This window comes from Rutilus rutilus (genome assembly GCF_951802725.1).
Source record: "Rutilus rutilus genome assembly, chromosome: 14".
Classification (NCBI taxonomy): domain Eukaryota; kingdom Metazoa; phylum Chordata; class Actinopteri; order Cypriniformes; family Leuciscidae; genus Rutilus; species Rutilus rutilus.
In genome coordinates this window covers 18,308,314-18,331,913 of record NC_140219.1, presented here as the reverse complement: position 1 = coordinate 18,331,913, position 23,600 = coordinate 18,308,314, and the positions used below count along the sequence as shown (strand labels likewise).

At 38.2% G+C, this 23,600-nt stretch overlaps 1 protein-coding gene across 1 annotated transcript in view; it reads right to left on the bottom strand.

Annotated features, from left to right (window-relative positions):
* Positions 1–22,462, bottom strand: part of kdrl (kinase insert domain receptor like) — a 43,294-nt gene extending 20,832 nt beyond the window's left edge. Inside the window, exons 1-12 of the mRNA XM_084430222.1 lie at positions 21,969–22,462; positions 13,563–13,653; positions 11,123–11,319; positions 9,322–9,446; positions 8,204–8,369; positions 7,915–8,051; positions 7,585–7,756; positions 7,367–7,484; positions 7,043–7,212; positions 5,457–5,613; positions 3,733–3,853; positions 730–838 (exon numbers count right to left, since the gene is read on the bottom strand). Of these exons, the coding sequence (XP_084286348.1) occupies positions 730–838; positions 3,733–3,853; positions 5,457–5,613; positions 7,043–7,212; positions 7,367–7,484; positions 7,585–7,756; positions 7,915–8,051; positions 8,204–8,369; positions 9,322–9,446; positions 11,123–11,319; positions 13,563–13,653; positions 21,969–22,038 (1,633 nt within the window). The 5' untranslated portion in view covers positions 22,039–22,462. The remainder of the gene's footprint in view (positions 1–729; positions 839–3,732; positions 3,854–5,456; positions 5,614–7,042; positions 7,213–7,366; positions 7,485–7,584; positions 7,757–7,914; positions 8,052–8,203; positions 8,370–9,321; positions 9,447–11,122; positions 11,320–13,562; positions 13,654–21,968) is intronic.
* Positions 22,463–23,600: the final 1,138 nt, after the last annotated feature.

Genomic DNA, 23,600 nt, shown 5'->3' with positions numbered 1-23,600 from the left:
CGTTGTTGGTGAATGGCTGCAGCGATGGCTGACCTGAAGCATTACAATAAGAACCAGGCTAAGGCCAGGCCTCCAGGTCGGCGAAACGCTTGTTTATTCACAGCAATATACGTCCCACCAGAGGAGACAGCTGTTATTACCATTTCATCCCTCTGACCAGCATTCCTGTGCACAAAGTCATGTTCACCTCATGCATAGCACAGCATATTCTCTGGGTTTTTTTGTTCTTTTCTGGAGACCTGCCACTTGACATCCACCATTTTATCTCCTGTCTCCATTTTTATTGCACAGTTCTTATTTTTCACGCTTCCCCAATCTCTGCTGCTGTTCATTCCAGCTCATTTTTTCCTCATCACTCTAATCTAAGCAGCTTTGAATAGTCTGACAGCCGGCACACTCTTCATTACGTAACTTAGTAAATGGGTTTCTCATTTCAGAAACATTTGACCCTGGTCAGCAACATATAAAAGTGATTCATTATAAAACAGAGATTGGTATTCCAGTACCATAGTCCATTCCAGAGTATGTGAGAGGAGCGGAAACAGAACAGGGAGCAGAGTTGCATGTTTTTGCCTAGAGGAGCTTTTTTTTTCACCAAAAATCACTCCAATACTGCTCAACCATAAGCAGAAGAATGCAGTTACAAGTCAGCCAGAATTCAACATTGAATAAAAACACAGTAATTATAGACTTTTAGCAATTGGACTAAAATAAAGATGGCCCACTTACCATCCACATAGAAAGGGATTCTCATGGTCCGGTTCCCAAGTTCATTCCTTGCTGTGCAGAAGTAGATCCCTGACACATTAGCTGTTTTCACCAGCAGGGTGCTTATAGTCTAAGGGAGTGGACAAAGATCATTAGGAATGTAAATCAGTCATTTGAGAAACTAACAAAATATTCTTTTAACAAGAATAACACAATATCATGTAACTCAGTAGTACTGACAACCTATGACATTAAACTGAGAAATGTATTTCCTATAAGCAGGAGGGTCATAGGGCTAATTTACAACTGGACCTTTTTACACTCCTCAGCCTCACACATTGAGTAGGCTACATCTGGCGTTTTGAGGCCAAATGCAGTGCTGAGAGTACAGCACAGAAGGTGTGCCTGTGTTCCATGTCATTTCCTGATACACATTTAAAATGCCAGGCTTAATATTGTCAATATTCAAGTGGAACTCATTAATAGCTTATGTAGACATAATAATAATGCAGATTTTTGGCAAAAGACCAGATTCCAGAGCTCTGTTTTCAGTTTCAAACGACATCTGTTTTCCTGGCCGTCACATCAAAGGTATGAAACACTCTGGGTGTATTTCTGGAGCAATATACCAATTTTTCAGTTTACTTCCTGGGGTTCACAGACTGTTTGTAAGAGTTATTTGAAACTTAAGTACATTGGCTCTGAACAACATTCTGAACAACGCATTTTTTTTTTTTTTTCTGTATAGTTTGTAAAGAAAGACAGAACAGTCATAATTAACGCAAAAGAATTTTTATAAGGTTAGGATATCTTTTGTACACAACACATTACGCTGCCGGACAGACAGAAATGAGGTGTGGAGCTTGGTTAATGTAAATCTGTGGACTTGTTGTAGTGCAATGGCATGTCGTTGTTTAGTCTTACATGCAGCTGATTTTTATTGGCACATTGCACTAAAATATACCTGAGAAACTGGGCATGTTTCCACTCTATTTACATTACCAATCCAGTTTACCTAGGCACTGAAATAGTGCTCTGCTGTATTTAAACTGCTTTAAACTTTCCAACGCAAACACACTATTCATGTTATTAATCTCATTACAGAACGCACATTATTCACACAACGTTTTGGATAAACTTACTAAAAACTGACATGTGACTCAATCTGATGACCTAGTCAGAAATTCAGAGAGACCTTCTTGCTTTGTTGACCCTTTCTCATTCTGTGGTTACAAGGTCTTCTGCACAGAGCAGGGAAATTTATATGAGGTGACAGAAAGGAATTCACTCTAAACAAATCCCACCCTTTTAAAGGCCTTGTTATCACTGACCGCTGTGCTTCACCCCTGAAAAGCATAATCTATTTGTCACAAGAGCCTGTAAATGCAGCAAACGTAAAAATGTACACCTATTCCATAGTGAGAACGAAACTCCTTGCACAAGGGAGGGCAGGCATGATTGGTTTCAAATGACATTCCTACAGTGAGAATATTCTGTCCCATAAATCTTGCTGTAAGGAAATATATCTACATAAAGCACCAGACTAGCTTTTATTTTTTGTAGTGACTAAAAATCATTCATAGCTTATAGCTGATGGTTTGCATTTAGACTTATTGCTTGACAGTAACACCGAAGAGTAGAGGAATGCTACAAATGAAAACCTGTGCTTCATTAAGTTTTGGGTGAGTGGTTTTGGTAATAAGGCCTCCTGGAATGTTTTTCATAATGTCTGCAGTGTTCACTAACTTTTGGCAGCACAAGCAAAAGATGACAAAGTGACAGATATACAAGCTCGGACTAAGCAAACAACTAGTGACACTGTAGCAGTCTGGATTAATCCCTGATGTGATACGGTCAAATTAAAACAGGGCCTTGGTGAACTATATTGTGGTCCTTAGCTCTCAGTGGTTTTTCCCACATGTTTATGTGATGTCAACACATTCGAGGGACCACAATGACTGCCCTGTACACATATAGTATTTAAAGCCATCTCATGTATTTGAAAACAGGTCTGAAACAATCAACATTCAGTGCATGAATAGTCCTGGGAGAAAGTTCTGTTTATGAGGACTTTACTGGCTTCAGTGCGCTCAGTAAGATGGTCTGATATATCAGTATAAATTCAGTCCTGAGGCACCACTCAAAGCAGCAGCTGCCCTGTTTACTGGCCTCTGTTCTCCACTGAAGGTGACTGAAGCATGGCATAATTTACAGCAGAGCTAAATGAGCCTCAGCTATTAGTTGTATTAGGGGAGAACACACACATGGTGACACGCACACTGAATGTCATTCCTCACATATCTATTAGTATGTCAGTCAAAAAGACTACTGATGCAGATTGCACTGTCTGGAAACAATGCAGATTGTTGCTTTTTTGTGGTTTTTATTATATTGAGAGATATTTTCTCAAAATGATTTCTAAAAGGGTAATTTGGTGATGTGAATGTTCAATAGACTTTATGAGGTTTAAATGGAAGACAGATGTACGCTGTACATCAGATTTTGATTGTTCCCTTTCACTTCTAAATCAGCATTTTTGCAAGAGCATACAGTATAAGCAGCAGTATTTTGAGATCTTAAATGTATTCCATTTACATTCAGATTGCACTTTTTTTTTGTGTTGGTAATATGGCAGTCATTCGGACAGTATGACAGTATACTGACACCTAGGGATGTGGCTGTAGTAGTTCCACTGTACAAATGCAGCATTCCCAGTTAACAACTCTGAGCGCAATGACAGAAGTTGTTTTACCAAGATAAAATAAGTAACACTTTGTCTGGTCATGTCATCTCAACGTGACAGCTGCAATGACACGACCACTCCATGTAAAATAAAACATCTTTTCTTATTAATTTACTGAATCTCATGAAATCTCATGCGAGTGGACATGTTTTAACATATTTTTCAAAAATATTACTAATTTCTTTATATATAAATCTTAATTAATGAGGGAAAATACTGAATGCATCTTTAAGGGCAAAAACCTTTTACTAATAAATGACAAAATTGCACATAATACTTACCCTGTTTTTACTTTTTAATACTCCAACATTGGTGTTGATATCCTTAATCAGATTATGAGGATAATGGTTGTGTGATTCAGTGGCGTCGTCAACAGAAAGAGGATCAGTGTAAAGTCTGCACCTATCAGAAAAAAAAAAAATATATATATATATATTTAGAGAAATCATAATTGTTGTGTAATAAGGAATGATATTTCTGATCCGTTTACGTCAGAAACTGCTCTGGAGTTTGCAGAGGAAGTTTGTGCCTTTTGACATCCAAGCAGGATGTACTTGTACACAAGGAAATACCAAGGCGTACGGCCATGGGATTTCAGTGAAGGCCCTCTGCTTTTAGTGAGAAACAGAAAACTTTAAAAAAATAATAGGAATCTGTTGGGCAAATAAACTCTTTTAGCCAATCTCTTTCAGATTTGTTTATCTTTTGCCACTGACCGTAAGGTTTCATGGACCCTGATGAATGTGTGTTTCTTTTATCTGCATTTGAGGACCATGTATCAAGTCATGTGTTTTATATCTTGAAGCCACAGGAGACCAAAGACCTGTTTTGCATCAATCTGAGTGGAGGAACAATCGGATTAATGAGAGTCGAGGTCGGAGAGGAAACTGCAGCGTGACAGGAAGGGCTGAGTCATGCGTCACCGTTCAAAGGAAACACCCCCACTCTCTGGACGGCTGAGATAAGGTTGATCCCAGACTGCCATGGTCATCGAGGGTAACTGATAACTTCTCACCTTCATGAGCACAGTAATGCGATCTCAAACGATGGACCCTTCCAACAAAACACTAATTTATGGACACTTAATGTCCATGTACACATCGTAACTAAATTATGATCATATAGGGATTTGCTCCCACAACTCCCAAATCTTGCAGTGTGAACATCGCCACTTTTTTTTTTTTTTTTGGTCACTGCTCAAGAAATTAATTCATTTTACTATGTTAAACTAAAAGAGGAATGAGTTTGTCTGTTCATCCAACTAGGGCATTGCAATTACCCTCCAATGTACCTCGCTCATTAACTGTTGAAAATCAGGTCTTCTCACCATCTATATTATGAGCTGTTGTGTTTACTGCCATCACTGATTATATTTAAAACAGTCAAAGTGGTATTTTGGCACTGTGGTACAAAGCCTGAAGTATTTTTGTCGCAAATTTGGCAGTAAACTTTGACAAATAATTACTCTCAATTACGAGAAACTCTTGTCATGACACCAACTTTAGGAGACATCTGTAGCATTCATAAAGGTTCACTAAAAGACTGGCATTTACACTGGGATACTCTTGCTTTCAACACAATGCAAGCTTGGGGAATGAGACCCCAATAAATTGTCCTCACATTTACAGAGCCAGTGTCGGCAAAATGTAGCTCTGGGGCTATTTTTCACCAATAAGCATACTTTATTTTGGACCAGTGTCAAGGAAACGGATGCAGTTCATTTGAATAATGAAAGCTGTGGGTAAAGGCCAACATTCATCATTGATGTTAACACCAAGAGAAGAGACATGCTATGCAGGAGGGTGACGACTGTTTATGGAACCACAAACCAAAATTTGTGGAAATAACAAGAAAAAAATTATAGCCCATATTTCTCCTTTGATGTAATGAAATGTGACCTCAAGTTATACAATCTTTTAATTTAATGTGGAATTACTAATCAGAAGACCTGTTGATTCAAAGCAAATCTGAATATGTGTATTTGTTTTGTGTATTATTGACTTACTCTGTAAGATTAGGGCTGGGGTCACACGGCTGCCAAAACCAGGTAATGTTTGGCATGGGAATCCCAAATGCAGTGCAGGTGAGCTTGTGCCTCTGGCCAAATCTGTAAGTTTGGGGGCCCACTGGAGCCACATCCTCCTCATAGATCTTTGGCTTCACTGTGTGCATATTGACAGAACATTAGTCATTTAAATGGTCAGTCTTAGAAAAGAATACAGATCATTTGCAGATCCCTGGCTAACGTTAAAAAACTTTCACCTCATAACTCCAATACGTAAGAATATTAAAGTTTATGTAAACTTCAATAGGAGCACAGATACACTTCACTGAGGTCTATAAAGGCAATATAGACTTCACTGAAGTGTATCTGTGCTTATGAAGGAGAAAAACAGCATGTTTGAAGATTTAGCATCAGGCGGATTTCTCCATTTGATGAATGATGCCTAAAATAGTTTCTTAATTGCAACCAGAAATCTCAATTCTGTTTCCGTTGTTTTTGACCGTTGTTTTGCTTTTGGGTCTGTGATGATGTCATATACATTTACAGGTACAGAACAGTTACATGTACAGTTCAGGTTGAGGGCAGAGAAGCATTGAAATAAATATTTTATATTAGGCTAGAAGAGGTAATTATAGTTGTGTACATTGTGGGATGGAAGGTTTCCAAAAATTCAGGGTAAATCTGGGCAGGACATTACTAAAATTTCAGCTCTGACAACACATTCCACAGCTCTTGCCAGAGAAGAGCATATCAATTCCTCTGCTTTCTTAGATTTTTTTTCTTTGTGAGTTTAAAAAAACCATAATGCCCAACGCAATCAGCAATTTGCTGAAGAATAATTTTGGCTTCACTCACATGTAAAAAACAAAAACAAAAAGCTATTTGATTCTTTAATTTCTAGTTCGATTCCCCAATTAATCAAATAATGAGATTTTATTCAAACAATGTAGACACTTAAATCAATATAACAGTATAAAATGTGTGCACATATTTCAATATATAGGTTTAAAATTTAAATGACAATATAAAGGGCAGATAAAAAACAAATCACAGTTTAAAAACACCAAAACCGTTTCAATAGTCAAAGTATAAATAATAATAAAGAAAAACAAATCCACAAATTAATTGCTGACAGCTACATTTTCAATAATCTCATTAAGTTTGCTGTTCATACATACAATACAGAAATGTGGCTGTTGGCTATTTTTATTAGCATTTTTATGTTTATTCACGAGTTCACACTTACATACAATTTGAGGGGGTAAAGTTGAATGCGTATTTGGCGTGCTGTCCGGGGGGAGGGCTCCGAGCTCGGAGTTTGGCCCGAACCCAGAGTACTCCCCCCGTAGGTAAGTGTTTAGGACTAGAAGCGTGGAGAAGGGGTGGTGGGGGGATGCTGCAAAACTGTCAATGGATTGAGGTGAGACTGCTGAGTGTACATATACCTCTTACCATTGATTGCTGAGTGCTCTCCACTTGTGTTAATTATCTGTGGCAGCCCTATTTGGTTCGATATTGTCTGAAGTATAGAAAACCATCAGATGCTCATAATCATGTGCAGTTCATACTGGTTTTCTGTGCATTACCTCTGACTTCCAGCTTGTAGCTGAGGTTTCTGTAGAGACCCTTTTCCTGGTTTGACAGAGCGATAGTGAAGATCCCAGCATCCTTCTGCCTCACTTGTTTTATGGTGAGGTTGAAGCCCACAGTCTCATAACATGTGGAATTTTCTGAAATAGCAACTCCATCTTTGTACCTATACAAATTGGCAGCAGAAAAAATAACAATACAATCATTGTACAATTAATCCATTACTGGTAGGATACATTTAGTTAGTTACTACACATTACATTCTTCTTATGGCTTTTGAGTCACATCTCTTATTTTTAAAATGCAAAGCATGAATTTACCACAACACTCTGTCGGGTGCAGGCAGGGCATTGACCCGTGGCTCAAACTGCACCTTTCTACCCTCTATAGCAGAAATTAATTTGCGTTTATTGTGGGTCACATTGAGGAATGGATGTTCTGTAGAGACAAACATACAAAAAAAATCCAATTAATGAATTCAAACTGTTCTACAAAAGCATGAATGTGTTAAGATAGTGGCACAACATCACATCCTCACCGTATACAGTAACTTTAGTTGAAACATGACGCCTTTTCTCTTCATTTGATGCTATGCACATATATGTGCCCTTGTCCTCCATTGTAACATTAGGCACAATTAATGCTTTTGTCATTACGATGATTTGGCCAGGTGTGTCCCTTGTCATTTTCATTTGGTGAGTGCGATTGATCTAAAAACACAGACGGGAAGTTCAGAGGTTGTCAGGCCAAGATTTACATAACACTAGTTTAAATCCAGTAGTTGATCTGAATGTGTACAGTATTAATCAAATACCGTGAGTCTTTAGGTAAAACTCAAGCATTTTTAGCAGGGTTCCTAATAACTCACCTGACTCTTATGAAACTGCCACTCAAATTCAATTCTGCCATTGTAAGTGGTCTCTGCAGAGCAGTTGAGGACCAGGGTGTCACCAACTAGTACTTTTGGTCGTTCTGGTTCGATGCCAATGTTTCTCAGCTCCGATGCTAGGCACAGAGAACAGGACATGAATCTAGGTTATGTCATGAAAAAAGCTTTTGTAATTTTCAATGACAGATTTTCAAAAAGTAATTGCGTAACTGGGATTTTCTCTTTAGCTACCTTTGAACTATGCATTTTAGCAATTAAAATGACTCACTTTGCCTTATGAGGATGTAGAGCGATGTAAATTGTGTGTCATTCACTCTGGTCTCACATGTAATCAGATGGAAGCTGTCATAAGGTTTCAAGGGGATTGTGAAACCTATCTTTGGATCCCAGAGATCCTCCATCCTACTTTTTATATGATCTGCCAAGGGATTCATCTAGAGAGCAAGAGGAGATGATTTATTTAACAAGCTATCTTTAAAAATAAGTAAATGTTCTTCCAGTGAAGAAGGAAACAAATTGTGTGAAGCTTTTACAGCACATGATTAGTAGCCCATCCATTAATGAGTAAAAAAACAGGGCTAAGTTTGTCTGTGAGAAACTGATCATGGTTTAGTTGTATACCCCATTTTACTTCTTTTGTTTGTTCGTGTTCCAAGTGCCCTGCTAGGAAAGAAGGGAAGGAAGGAAACAGGAAGGACGAATACCACAGATCTTCCAATGGCAGGAAGGTCACATGACTATCTGTGCCATCTGGCTTAGAAGTGTTATGCATAGTACTGTGAGGAATGACCATAGACCCACTACATGACCACTATGAAAAAAAAACCCCACTACTGTTGAAGTTCGCTGCCAATGCTGTTTGAAGGACAGAATCTACTGCTTCCGTGACTTATGTAAGAGGCTGCTTGCTTGTATACTTGAAAATAAGATGTGGTGGTGTTCCATCAAATATAATGTAGAAAAATAAAATAAAATAAAAGACAAACTTTTGCTATTTAGACTTGTTTAGTTAGCTGGAACAGAAACGTGTTTTATTTATATCCTGAGTTTCTATTCTGAGTGAAAAACAACAGTCAAACACGAACTTCCTGTTCTTACAGGAAGCAGACAGAGAGACTCCTCAGGCCTCCTTGAGCTTCCCTGAGTCTAAGGCACACTGTCTCTATCTATATATGCATACTAAGGGCTTAAATGGGTGTGGGAAATTCAAAAACGCCCATGGTCCCATGCATTCTTTAATGTCAGATCATACAAAACATCCTCTATTTTTCATGTCAAGGCTTTTGAGGAATGGAAAAACAGGTAAAACATTCACCTCCACCACATGCAGCGGTAAATTATGTGTGAATATATTTACATTCAGTGGCACTAACATAAAATACTCACAGTTTCAAGGAAAACACGTTGGTTCGGGGACGTTGTTCTGCAGGGGACTACAAAAGAGGATTGGTGCCGAAACGCAAAAAGTGGGTTTGGTGAACTGAAAGCCTCCACAAATGGATGATTGGGATCTGTGATTTAAAATTAAGCATTAAATAATACAGTAAGTATTAATAATAATAATAATTAATAATAAGACTTTGCTTCACACAAAGCTAATTTACCAATCACAAATACAATAATTCATTAATGTACTCATGAGCTTTATGATTTTGAATGGCTTTTTAAAAAAGCATTTCATATTTTATCTATGAATTCTTGGACTTCTTCAGGCAATGCCTAGAGGAGCAATTAAATATCCCAGATAAAGTCAGATAATTTTTCTTTTTCAACAGCAAACTGCTACACAGACTGCTGGATAAAGAAACAGCTTGGCAGGAGGGGATGTTACTGTACAGCTATGCTGTGAGATCGGCGTGATCAAACAAACAAGATATTGTGTGTGTTGACATGTAATGTTTTTTTTTTTAAATAAACTTATCTCACATAAACAGTGGAATCACATAGTGAGATGAACCAGGGGACTATCAAGTACTAAATTGGCAATATATGCAGCAGGCTGAAGTGGAAGAGGTCTGCTAAACAAAACAGCTGGTAAGCCAGAGACTTGGTGAGCTTTGTTGTAATTTTCACCGCTAAAGTTATCTCAGCTCTTTTTGGAAATACACTACCATTCAAAAGTTTAGGGTCAGTAAGACTTTTAAATATTTTTGAAAGAAGTCTTATGCTCACCAAGGCTAAATTTATTTGACCCAAAAAAATACAGTAAATATATTATTATTATTATATTACAGTATAAAATAACTTATTTTCAGTAGTAATATATTTCAAAATGTAATTTATTCCTGTGATGGCAAAGCTGAATTTTCAGCAGCCATTACTCCATTCGTCAGTGTCACGATCCTTCAGAAATCAACATTTCTTATTATTATTAATGTTGAAATCAGTTGTGCTGCTTTATATTTTTGTGGAAACTTTTTTCAGGAATCTTTGATGAACAGAAATTTCAACAGAACACAACAGTTTCACTTTGAACATTTCTTATTATTAATGTTGAAATCAGTTGTGCTGCTTTATATTTTTGTGGAAACCATGAATCATATTTTTTTCAGGAATCTTTGATGAACAGAAAGTTCAAAGTTCACAGAAAGTGCCTTCAGTTTTGAGGCACGTTCATGAAACTCTGCTATTGCACTTGCTTAAAATGTTAACAACCTAAACACAGGAAGACTCTAAGCAGGATATAATATAAAGGCTTCCTTTCTGTGTCACTGATTTTCTATTTCCTAGTCTTATGACAGTTTGGTTCTGTTTTGCAGATACAGTCCAGTTCTCAGCGATTCAATCCTTCTAAGTGAGTGCAGTCATAGCTGAATAGTTACTAGCTCCACTGCTTGGCTAACAGGTTTATGGCTTTGTTGTAGTTTCGGTGAGGTCTGGGGCCACTCATTACTTAATTTCCTTTCTAATATAATGCTTTTCTAATGGCTTGGAGTCTTTCCAGGTCGTGTTTCACACAGAAGACATTGAATTTCACTTCTGGCAAATAATTGGAAGCAAAGTGCCAAGTTTTTTGGTTCATCCAGTAGGGATCATTCTGTTTGTAACCAAAACTGTAATGTACATGAGTATTATGCCAAATAAATAGCTCTTTGGTCTGTTTATCTAAAGACAAGCTTTGTTTTATGAAACTGTTTTACTACAATCTCTTGGTCTATGATAAGAAAAAAATTATTCTTAATCTTACCTTTAACAAAAACATATGTGGACACCTCATGATCGCTGGACTTTTGATAACTGCATGTGTAGAAGCCAGTATCGCTGTGCCTCAGGTTGTGTATGACCAGCTTGCTGCAGTGCTTGTGCCTTCTCTCCTCACAAGACTCAATGAGTACCGATGACACGTTTCTGTTAGCCAGCCTCCAGTGCAGCGAAGTTGATCCTCTAATGTACATCACACCATAGAAACAAAACATCACCAAAAATAAGTACAATTTCATAGGCAAGCAGGCTTATGCCAAATTAAATAATCACTGCGTAGAGTGTCTGTTGCTATTTCTTTAGATTTTTAGCTATTCATGACATATTACAAAACATAAACAAAATCAGGTAAATTATACCACAAATGACCTCTTTCAGTTTACTGTGCAATTACAAACATAATCCTAACAGTAATTTTTTTACTGGCATCCTGAGCATAACTTTAGAATTATGCATAAGGAGGGTTTACACCCAAGAAAGCAAGTATCCTCTATCGACTGATGCTTCTGCAGTTCCTGATTACATCTGTCTTAAAAGTTTCAAGAGTTCTTTCTGAATGATTGAAAATGACTCTTGTCTGACGCATGTCAGATTCCTTGTACATATTCCCAGGTTCATTTCAGTTTTAAACATTCAGTTAGTGTCCAACTTTCACATGGGAACAGGTATTTATTGGAAGAAGTGTCCAAATGGCATGTTTCAAATAGTGCTTGTTTTTAAAAGGGCACATTAAAAGGATCCCAGTGGAGAATCAGAGATATCTCACATACCACCACTGTTGCTAGACTGATGGGTCATGCAACTTCACTCTTAAATCTGTCCAGAGCCAAAGACAGTATCAGCTTTTTGCTCACATGACCTTGTAGGGAAGCATTACATTAGTTAAGCTTCTTCGGGGTCAGCATTCCTGGCATGACTGTAATAGCATGAAATGCTCTCTTAAAGTCTAAACGATGTGTATGTTTCACAAGCCCCCATCTTTCTGCAACAATTGGATATGATGGCTTTTTTGGGCCTATATTGATTTTCTTTGAGGCCTCTCATCCCACGTTAAAGCAAAAGCAAATGAGTTTAGTTTTTGAAGAGTGATGGTGTGAGATCAGTGTATTTGGACACATACCAGCTCTCGCTTAAGTTCATATACAGTATTAAAGGAATAGTTCACCCAAAAATGTAAGCTTAGCGTTAAGTTCTGCCAGGAAGACTCAATCAGCACGTTATGAATTAACTCACTTCTAACCAATCATGTGTTAACACTCTCAGTATAAAAGAATGGTATTTACATCCGTCTGAGTTCGCAGATACTGACGGCGCCAATTACCTCCATCCTCCCCAACCACCTCCAAGATGGTCCTTTCCCTCCATCCTCCCCACCACCACCAGGATGGTCCCTTCCTTTACCTCCAGGGGGTCGGCTGCGCCCCTGCCTTCATCTTCAGGCGGGATTTGCAGATTCCGTTACCCTCGCATTGCTTGCTAAGGACGGGGCCTACGCCAAAGACTATGCTTGCTGAGCTATTAATAAATTTACTCTTGTTATATCATTTTATCTCCCGAGTCTTTCTGGTAGAAATGAAAATTCTGTCAATTTATGTCGTTCCAAACCTGTATGACTTACTTTCTTCTGTACAAAAAATGTATTATGAGAAATGTCTGCGTGGAATATTTCCAGTGTTTGGTTACCACTGTTCTTCAAAATATCTTCTTTTATTTTCCACAGAAGAAAGAAAGTCATACAAGTTTGGAACGACATGAAGGTTAGCAAATTATGACAGGATGTCTCTTTTTGGGTGAACAGAATGTTGTGATTTGGATACTGGGCCACAGTATGAGATTTTGGTGCTGACCAGGTTTCTTCACTAAATTAAAGATCAAAACTTTCCCGATAAGTTTCACCAAAAAGACCATGATGGTTAATGAGTTTTTACAAGTTTACTACATAAAAAAAAAAAAATCACACATCCTTATTAATCAATAATTTGCCCCTGTAATCATAATTAGAGTGAAAAGGGAATTATTTGTTGGTGTTTTTACTGCCTCCAGTGTTCATTTCATCTGGAAACTGCAGTGAAATGTTGTACATCACCCATGGACAAGATCCACAAGTCACATCAGCACTAAACCAGCACTAGTCACAGTAAAATGCTTGGAGCAACATGGTAATTAACATAGGTGTAAGCTGGTAAGCTGGTTTTCAAAGGGCTAATTAAAAAAAGTTGGTAGTTTTAAATAATTATGAATTGAGCTTATTTATTCTCTCTGAATATTGGAATGCTTACTACTACAATATCTTTTTTTCTTTCTTTCTTTCTTTTTTTTTACATATTTTGTGGATGGGTAGCGTACAACGACAAATGAATACATTTAGATGCACAGAACATCCTGTGTGTGTTTGTGTGAGATGGGACAGCAGATGGGCACAGTACCTGCAGATGAGCGTGAGTGTGCCACCAACATGCTGAAGGTGTGTGTCTTCGGCAGGAAGCAGCTGTGGATCAGGCAGATGATTTACCAACCCTACAGAAAACACAATACAGCACAACACACAGTCAATCAGGGACACGCTAACATCACAAGTGCATCACACACAAAGCTACAATGTGGTCAAATCTAACATGTTTCCACTTACAAAGTCACTCTTGAGGGTGAGTGAATGATGACAGAATATTTGTTGAACCATACAAGATGGGTATTGCAGTTCTCCCTGGAGAACTGTAATACACCAACAAGCATAAGGGTAAATCTATGGTTAAGCGGACCAGAACCAGAACACTAAGCAATTACGAGATGCAACTTTATAAGAGCATTCCAGTGTGATTTAGAGAGACTCTGAATCAGAATGTTATGCAATAGCCTTTCCGCTTCCATGTGGAGCTCCAGAATCCAGCTCAGTGCAGTCTAGTCTGTGCTCGACAGGTTTAAGCTGGCAGAGATGTGGAAACAGTGTGTCTGAGCATGTGTACACATTCTAGGCAAGAGGAGGGAGGCCAGATGTACAGCTGTGCCCCCCACAGAGAGGTCACCTCTGTCAGCATGTGTGTGAGAGAACAAGGCAGACCCAGATGAATCAGATGTCCTTAAACACATCCTTCACATCAGTCAGTCCTCTGCATAATGCCACCTTTTTATACTCTGATAAGGAGCCTCATTTAACTCAGATCTCTTGAGATCTTTTCGGTGTGCTATTATTACAGTGAAGGTTCACTGCTGGTCTGGGGCCAGGTAAAGCTGATGATAGGAGCCATGAGTACGCTGGGGACAGGAAGTGGTATCATTCCCTCTGCTGCCCAGTACGGTTGACAGTCATCTCATAAGTGATTTCCTTCTTTTGAACCTACTCCCTAACCGCTTTGTGCTGTGGCACTGTAATGCAAGTTATTTGTGTTGCCAGGCAAAAACGATATTTTGATTTTCCATTTAAAAAAAAAGTCTTCTGGGAAACCTCGTCTGACAAAAAGAGCAGATTAGGGTCTTTTGGTACAGACTGGTTTATGCTGGTCTTACTAGTGGACCAGCACACCAATGCTGATCACCAGTTTTTCAGTCTCACATGGAATGTGGCGCAAAGGTCAAAGACTTCCATCTAGCTCACATTTACATTGATTAGTGTTTTTTTTTTTTTTTTTTTTTACAATTAAAACCAGTGAAGTGAAATGCAAAATTTAGTTTTAATAAATGGCTTAAAAACACAGCTGCATTCACCAGAATGAACTTACCACACCAACACTGCCACTGCCACTGAACTTCCTCTTAGTATGTTACAACATTATTGTTGTTTCACAGTACAAGGTTAGTTAAGGGGAGCGGATGTAGCCGGAGATTTTCACGCAAAGTACACACCTCTATCAGCTTGATATTATCCCTCTGCCCAGAAGAGACATAACCAGACATAACCGCAGCCGTCCTAGTCAGAAAATAACCTCCCCTACGGTGACTCAGGTTTTTTTTTTTCAGCTTTTTATTTTTTACACATCTGTTCTGTAGATATTTGGACATCTTCTGAGAGTTGTAGAAGATTTACATTTACACATGAAATAAAACATTAAAAATGTCTTTGCTGTAATGTTGGTGTCAGACAGTAACTTTATGCAGGGCCACCTCCTGTCTCAGACAAACACAATCCATCATGAAATGTTTATTTACAAATTTATAAAATGTACAACATATGTTCTAAGAGCCATCACTCATTCTCGTCAGGATGTTTTTAGAAACACTGTACATCTTAATCTGTAACATCAGAGTTAGAAGATGATGCTGCTCCCACTGTACTGAAAGAGAGATATTAGTCTAACTGGTTTTGACCGCTCTGAAATATGTGTTTACTGCACAGAAGCTTTGGTCTGATACCAGATACGTTTTATTGAGAATTATTAATTCCTGCTGACATCCAAATATTCGTATTTCCCTCGAAGCCTCATTCACAGATGTACGCCTGCACGCAAACACATTCAGTGAATCACATCCTATAAAACCCAACAACTCTCGCTGTCTTCACAGCTGCCCTGTTCAGCAGGGGCCCCCAGCAGCCCACTTAAGAAGAGCACTTTCTCATAAAAACCTCTTGTCTCTGTCCCTGTACACCCACGTATTCCCACAGCACACAGACCCCCACCTGCCCCTGATGTCTGCCCAGTGCTGACCTCAGCGCGGCACTTTGCCCCCCTCTCCGACAGCTGTGTACTGCATTCCTCCATCACAGAGACTGAAAAATGCCAAAAATGAGGCTTGTTGTGGTGCTTCAAGGGGCCTGGGACCTGGTTTCCATTAAAGCCTATTAAAAATAAAAGACAACCATGGAAGCATGGGAAAAAACACAGCACTGATGCTAAGTGTGTAGGTTGCCATATTCAGCATGATTAGCCTACGTGCCTCTCGTGCGAACAAGTAAACGACACGTCACTGTCGCAAGGCTCGTTCCAGTGAAATCAAAATTATGTGTGGGTTTTCCATGGAAAGCCGACTTCTGAAGTACTATAAAAAAATAATATCAGCATTATCGTGGAAACATTTAAACGAACAACTGTTCAGCAACCAAAATGTGTCATTGGTCCCTGGTGGATGTAAAAAAAATCTGGAACTTATGAAGTCAGATGATGTTTGAGATTTTTTTTATACAGATGCAATTCAATTTACTTGTGTACTGTCTTTTGTACAGAGGAAATCCTGTCGCTGCCCAGTAAGCATTGGTCATAATATGCGGAATTCCCTACTCTGTGGCTGGTACAAGACTGCCTGTGCTTCCCGTCCACCCATGTGATGCACAGTGCCAGTAAAGCGGTCTCTGAGGACGGGGCAGGGGGAATCTTTTTTGGACACAACAATAGTAATTCATTAATCCTTTAACCTTGCTGCAATATCCATTATGATTCAAAGCTTTACAAGCAACGAAGGCTTCTTGATAAATAAAAATAACGTCAAACAATAGTAAGCATCTCCATGGGCACAGAACCAAACATCAGGCAACCGTTGAACGCGACCAATTGCAAATTCATTTCTTTCCTGTCTTTTTTTAAAGAAGACAAAGTACCCTTTTGGGACATGTAAAATGTCTATACAGTACATGTCTATTTAAGCTGACTATGAGTTTTGACAAAAACATAATGTTTTGTAAGATCTATTGTATTACAAACCCCCAGCACGTTAAAAAAAAATGGCACATAACAAAACACACTGTCCCAAAAACTGTGACTGTCATCTATGTTTATATCATAAATCATGTAATATGTCTGGTAATGTCAGCTAGTTCTTACTGCCAAAATAAACCCAGACAGATCAGGTCTTGTATTGTTTGTTTTGCGGTAATGACTGTCCATCTGTATGTTATACCAGTAATTATGACTGTTTACCAAGTAAAAAAAATGACAATGGAATAATACAAATATTGGAAATATTGATTTGACTTTGTTAGTATTATTATTATGTGAGAAGAGAGAGATGTCACAAGAAGCATGGAATGTATAAGAAAATATTTGACAGTAAAATTACACATCAAGTATTTCAGAGAGCCGTGTAATAAAATGGTATAATATGTCTGCTTATAAATTTACTATAATGCATGTGCAGACAAAAGTGATTATTTTGCCTGTAACTATAAAGCTTTTACATAATATTATTTGATGATTAATTATCGTTGGTCCGGACTGTCACAAAAACAACAGTAAAACAAATTTACGTTCAAAAAGCAGACTTAACGGTAAACTCTTCACAAAACTAAAGACCACCCACTAAAAAAGGTTGCTACTACACCTCCAACTGTGCTGCCTGCCTTCATTCATTGAAGTGTTCTCTTATTGCAAGTCCCTCTGCTACAACTACTGCTCCCTGCCAAGCCGCTAGGTTAAGACAACAGCAATGGAGAATGCCGATTTTATTAGTTCCTGGATTGGTCTTTGGAAGGTGGAGTCAAAAACCGAACACACATACACACAACCTATACGAAAAAAATAAGATGGTTAATTAAACAAACAACATCTAGCTAAACTGAGTGGTAATTCTGGTCATATCTGGTCAAATATGAATATGACAAACCCTAGAAATAGTAAGTGGATTTGAATCCCATAAGCTCCCACAATATGTTTTGGAGCTCAGGGGATTTTGCTGTTCTTCATGCTGGAGATTCTCCTTGAAATTGCAATATAACACAACATGGGCAGCCATCCAATTTGTGTGTCAACGGGAAAAAATCAACTTGGATGAAATACCAAATGACAAAAAAACACGGTACAACAATGTCTCCAAATCACACTGCCTGAAGGTCTTTGGCTGTCTTACTAATTCTGACAAGTTTGAGAGAAGAGAAACATGTCAACATCAATTTTAATGCAGTACTTTTAATGTTTCATGAGGGGGAAAATGGAAAAACAAAGATTGCAAATGTAAAGAAAGCAAGTAAGAAAGCACACTGCACCGTCTATGCTCGCTGTGGGATGAGTGGATGAGCTTGAATTGCACTTGGCTGACCCCTACCTACTGTATTCCTCCCAACATGCACTGCTGCTGTTCAGTAGGAACACTATAGTTCTTCCTGAGCTTGAAAAATAAAACGTAATCCAGAAGAAAAATAACTCACAGTAATCAAGTTCAACCCAGGCACTACACAGTCTAGTACATGTTCAAACAATTATTTTGCCACCCATATTCATAGTTTACAGTATTTAGGGATGCGCCGAACACTGAGAGGGGAGGGGACACGTTGGTGCAAGTAGAGTTTCTGAAACTATTTTGACTGTATAGTGCACAGAATTTGTGAATAAATTTTTTTTTTAAATGCACTATTAACATATTTCACTGTGTGACAAAGTCTGTCAGGCTTGATGCACACACTGTAAGCAGTCCACAGCTACAGTTTAGGTTCTGTTTTGTCCAGATTAATTATCATTTAGATTAAAATGTGGTTCACTTTCTTTGTGTAAAGACAAAGTTCTGTCATGAAACTCTAGATGGAGCAGACCAATAGGTCCTTAACTCAATCTCGCAATTACATCATTCTCTATAGGGAACTGCTGATTGGTTCCTACTGTATCAGTAGCTAATGAGCTTGCTTGCTCATACTTCAAATACTTGGCCAGCATTTGTAGCATTTGCTTTCAGAAACCCTCCAACTTCCCCAGCTCCACCTGTATAGATTTGCTACAAGTAATTCATGTGTTATATTGTACAGTAGCAACATGTCTTACTTGCTCACAGCAGTGTGTCGTGTATCGTGTATACAGTACTTGCTCTGCAGCAGCAGCAGCAATAACCAACAACTCAGAGAGTTGTTGAGACAGAAATAAGATTTAACAACTATTAAAGGGATAGTTCACCCAAAAATGACTTTCGTTCATCTGCGGAACACAAATGAATATCTTTTTGATGAAATCTGAGATATTTTTGTTCCTCCATAGACAGCTACGCAACTGACACTTTGACACTTCAAAAGGTTCATAAAGAGAGATAAAACTAATACATAGAAATGGAGTGGTTCACTAAACAATTTCTGAAGAGACACAATCACTTTATATGATGAACAGATTGAATTTAGGCTTTTATTCACATATAAACATTCATCAACTCATACACCAGTTGTGCTAAATGGAAGCTCAAGCAGCATGTTCGCTTGACCTGTGAAAACCAATGAGGTTCACTCTCGTGTTGTGCAGCACGTTTGAGCTTCCACAAGAACCACTGAAGTTTGTTCTCGCGTCTCAAGCAGGTTCAGTTGAGCTTCTGTTAATGTTCGCTGATCAATGTTTAAATGTGAATAAAAGCCTAAATAAATCTGTTCATCATATAAAGCGATCGACTCTCTTCAGAAAAATTGGACTAAACCGCTAGACTCAAATGGATTAGTTTTATGATCTCTTTATGAACTTTATGAAGCGCTGAAGTTTCAGCTGCGTATGGAGGGACAGAACGCTCTCAGATTTCATCAAAAGATCTTCATTTGTGTTCCAAAGATGAACGAAAGTCCTACGGGTTTGGAATGACATGAAGGTGAGTATATTATGACAATTTAAATTTTTGGGTGAACTATCCCTTCAACTTTGTGATGGCTAACTCCTGATAATCATTTTACAAGTTATGGCCATTACCAAGACTTTATCTCTGTTACGCAGCATAAATGCATCCAGTCTGAAAGCACAAAGTGAGCCTGCATTGCAGTTACTGTATCCTTTGCCTTTGTGCTGCTTATGCATGCAATGTGAAACAGGCCTAATTTGTCAAGCCAGTAATCAAATCTTTTTTTACTGTAAAGTTGTGATGTTAAAAAAGCCAGCGTGAGTGCGCTAACACGTATCCAGTGTGTTCTGAAAAGTAATGTAATGCGGAGGGTTCTCAGATGTGTAAAATTCCTGGAGTATTTTCACCTTTAAATGGTCCAGCACATTTTGAAAACAGAGCCTTGGGCAATATCTGGATCGTTTCAAGATGCGTTATATCTACACAGTGGCATAATTGAATATTTCTCTTACTTAAAACATACTTCCTTCCTTCTCATTCCAGTAAGTAACTTCTAACAGCCAAGTTAAGATGTGTTTCACTTCTCTAAACATGTAAAGTTGAATTTATCTAGTGCTGAGTTTGACTAGTGACTCTGACTCACTACTGTCTTATGCACTGTACAAGTTTCAATTTGATAAACTAGAAAGCTGAATCATTAATAATTAAGAAATCCCATTGATAATCTGAACATCTGAAATAATCACAATGCCCCACCACAAATCAGTTAACATGACAGAAGTGGCAAACAGCTATTGTCTTCATGCCCTATTTCTGACTAATGGATTAACCATACACCCCTGATATATAAAATATAATGGCATGCTCTTCCGCTCAACCATTGTCTTTAGGTGGGACGACTGACACACATTTGGAGTAGAGGAGCAAGCAAGAAGTCTGGGGAAGGAATCTTTACTCAGGTAGCGTGTCACATTTCCGTGACCTCTACTGCCAGAACAATTCCAGGGTGCCTCCTGCCTCTCCATCCGCTTCCTTCATGTGTCTTTCCCACGCTCGGCGTGAGGACAGTGAAGGAAATCTACTTGGAGACCTTGTAGACAAAGCTTGAAGACCCAAAAAGTAATGGGGGGAGCAGTATTTCCTCTGTTTGGATGAGAGTAAGAGCTTCTGTTTGTTTGGACAGCAGGAGGAAGACCTGTATCTGTGGTGCACAACTGCTATGTCACAATGAACAATGGCATCCACCTTTTACTATCCATCTTGTTATAAAGAGCTGCAGCCAGAAAACCAAGCAGCCAAGTGTCAACAATATACTTTCTCTTGTAAACACATATTCTCTTCTCAAACTCAACAACACTAGAACTGGAGATGTGCCCAAACTACCCATTTACAATAAACTGTTTTGAATGTTATCAAAAAACACACCTGATATTTCCATCACAATGTGTTCATTCTTTGAATAACTCAACTAGTCCAATGGGGCTAGTTGAGTTATTTAAAGACACTGACAATTGTCAGTCAGAATTCACTGACACTGGCCTTCTGTTCTTCCATAACTAGCTGTGGACCACTAAACAAAATTTACCATATGACTGGGGTCCCATAATTGAGTAAATGTCAGTAAAATCATTTAAGCCCCAGCAAGGATAAAACCTCTCCTGCTTGCTAAATGAGCGCTTTAGTTTGTGCCAGAATGCAGAGCGCTGATGGTTGAGTCTCTAAACCCAGCTGCCTAGACAAAATTTAGGAACCTCGAACATATTCTTATGATGTAGCCTATTTGGCCACATATAATCTCCAAAATGCTACACCAAAAAAAATAAAAATAATAATAAATAAATAAATCTAAGTATAGGTAGGCAGCTCTTTGGGTTTTGAGTAAATGACATCCAAGTAGGCTACCTTATTTTAAAAACTCATCATATGTTGATACAATGAGGAAACTGCTTTCATCAGTGCACCAACATATCTGTCCCCATCTATTTAATTTGTTACAATAACTGGAATTTCTACGAAATTACATGTTTTCAAAGTTTCTTCTCTTCAGTAATTAATACAGTAATTAAAGTCTAAATAGTTTAAAAAGTGCAATGAACTCATGACTGAAGGTCAATGACATTAAAGTTTAAATAATATAACATTTTAATGAAGAAAGTTCTCATACTGTAGTATTCTGCCATAAGTGATGTCATTTTAATCTAGCACAACACTAAAATGTTTTCATCATTACATCCGCATTTGTTTCTACAGTATCCATTTACTTTGCATATCTTTTGGATGAGAACTGAACTTCAAGCCGCATCTGTACAACAGCAGCCCAAAGAAAGCAAGAAGTTATCGCGTGCAGCTTCACTTAAAGCGCAGAAAAATGACAAAAAGCGCACACTTACCACTTGAGAAGAAATTGAAAAGCAGCTGAAAAGTGAAGAAGGCTTTGACTGAGGGTTGAACAGAAGTCATTTCGCCCGTTAAAACAACGTGCCGAAAGATATTCCGTACACTGTCACTTTATATTTGATGTGGTTGTTGTAGTCCACCTGGACTGAAATGTCTCTTGATGTCGAGTTAAATGCGTATAGTTCCCGTTGTTATGTCAGAGATTGTTCTTTCAGTGATGCCTCTATAATGAAAACACGTCCCGTAGTCTCTCAGTGACTGTAAAGGTATCGCACGGTACTGCGCCTCTGCCCCGGTCCACACACGAGTGGAGCAACTCCAAACTACTCCCGAGGTCAGGTGCGACGTTTGCGCTTCCTTCCTAAAACTGAGTGAATGAAATTTCAAAAACTAGACTCTATAAAGAAGGTTTAACAATAATATACCAATGAAAACAACTAATAAGGCTAACCGACTGATAAACCATCCCACTGCCTTTGGCTTTTCTGCCGAGGTTTTCCTCTTGAAGGCTTTATATGAGTGAGGCAAGGACGGAAGGACGCAACGTCACCATAGTAACTGCAGCGATACTCCTAGTGCACTTCGCGCGCACTTTCCCTGCCTTAACTTAAAAGATATTGCTTAATTCAGACTCTTACAAGACAGAATATCTTTAAGTAAACGTTTGTGCACTTTTTGTCCGCTTTAATGAAAGGTGTAGCCTATTTCATCTCAGTGAAATGTCCCACCCAAATGGCTCTATGTCAAGCAGGCACATTTCAACTGCATTATTTTAACCAAACTCTATCGACCCCCCCGGGGTTGAGTACCTAAAATATCTAGGTTCAAAGGTAAACAGGCATTGTCTGATATCATATCAGACAAAATACCTTGAAAAAAAACATTTACAGGGTTTATTTTTAACTCCAGAAACAGGATGTGCAGCTAATTTTATATCAATGTAAATAATCACGGGGCTTATTTTCACCCTCCAACACCCCATGGTGAATGGATGCACCAAAGTCTGTTAGTCTTTTTGATGCTTCAAATGAGGACACGCTCCCCGCAATGTCTGGCAACACATTGTCCATTCATGTCCCTCCATCTACATCACTTCAAATGCACAGAGTAAGATGGTCAATCTGTTAGAGCAGAAATCAAAAAGTCTTGTGTCAGAATACAGTACAGCTTAATACAGTTTGCTACTGATGAGATATACTGTTAATGTTACGTGTGGTTTTCTTCCTTCAATATTGACTGGAGGATGATGTGATTATAAGGGTAACTGATGACAGTTTACTTTTGTGACTCAAAGTGAAGGTAGCTGACTAGCTGTTAATGTTCAGGTTTTAGTTATCTCAACCTACCATTGATGAGGTTTATATATTTAAATGATGCCATTTATATTTAATAAATCATTTTATTCTGCACTGTTTTTATGTATAAATTATTATTTATTAAATAATTAAAAATGCCTGTATTTTATTACAGTTATCTTATATAACAATACATAGGCCTACTCTTTGAGGAAAATCCTTTAACCAAGACATTTCTGGTGATCTGATTTAGGTATTTCTTGAATCTACTACAAAATAATAATTATCTAGCAACTAATGAATTTTCTACCAAAGTAGAACTATTTTTAA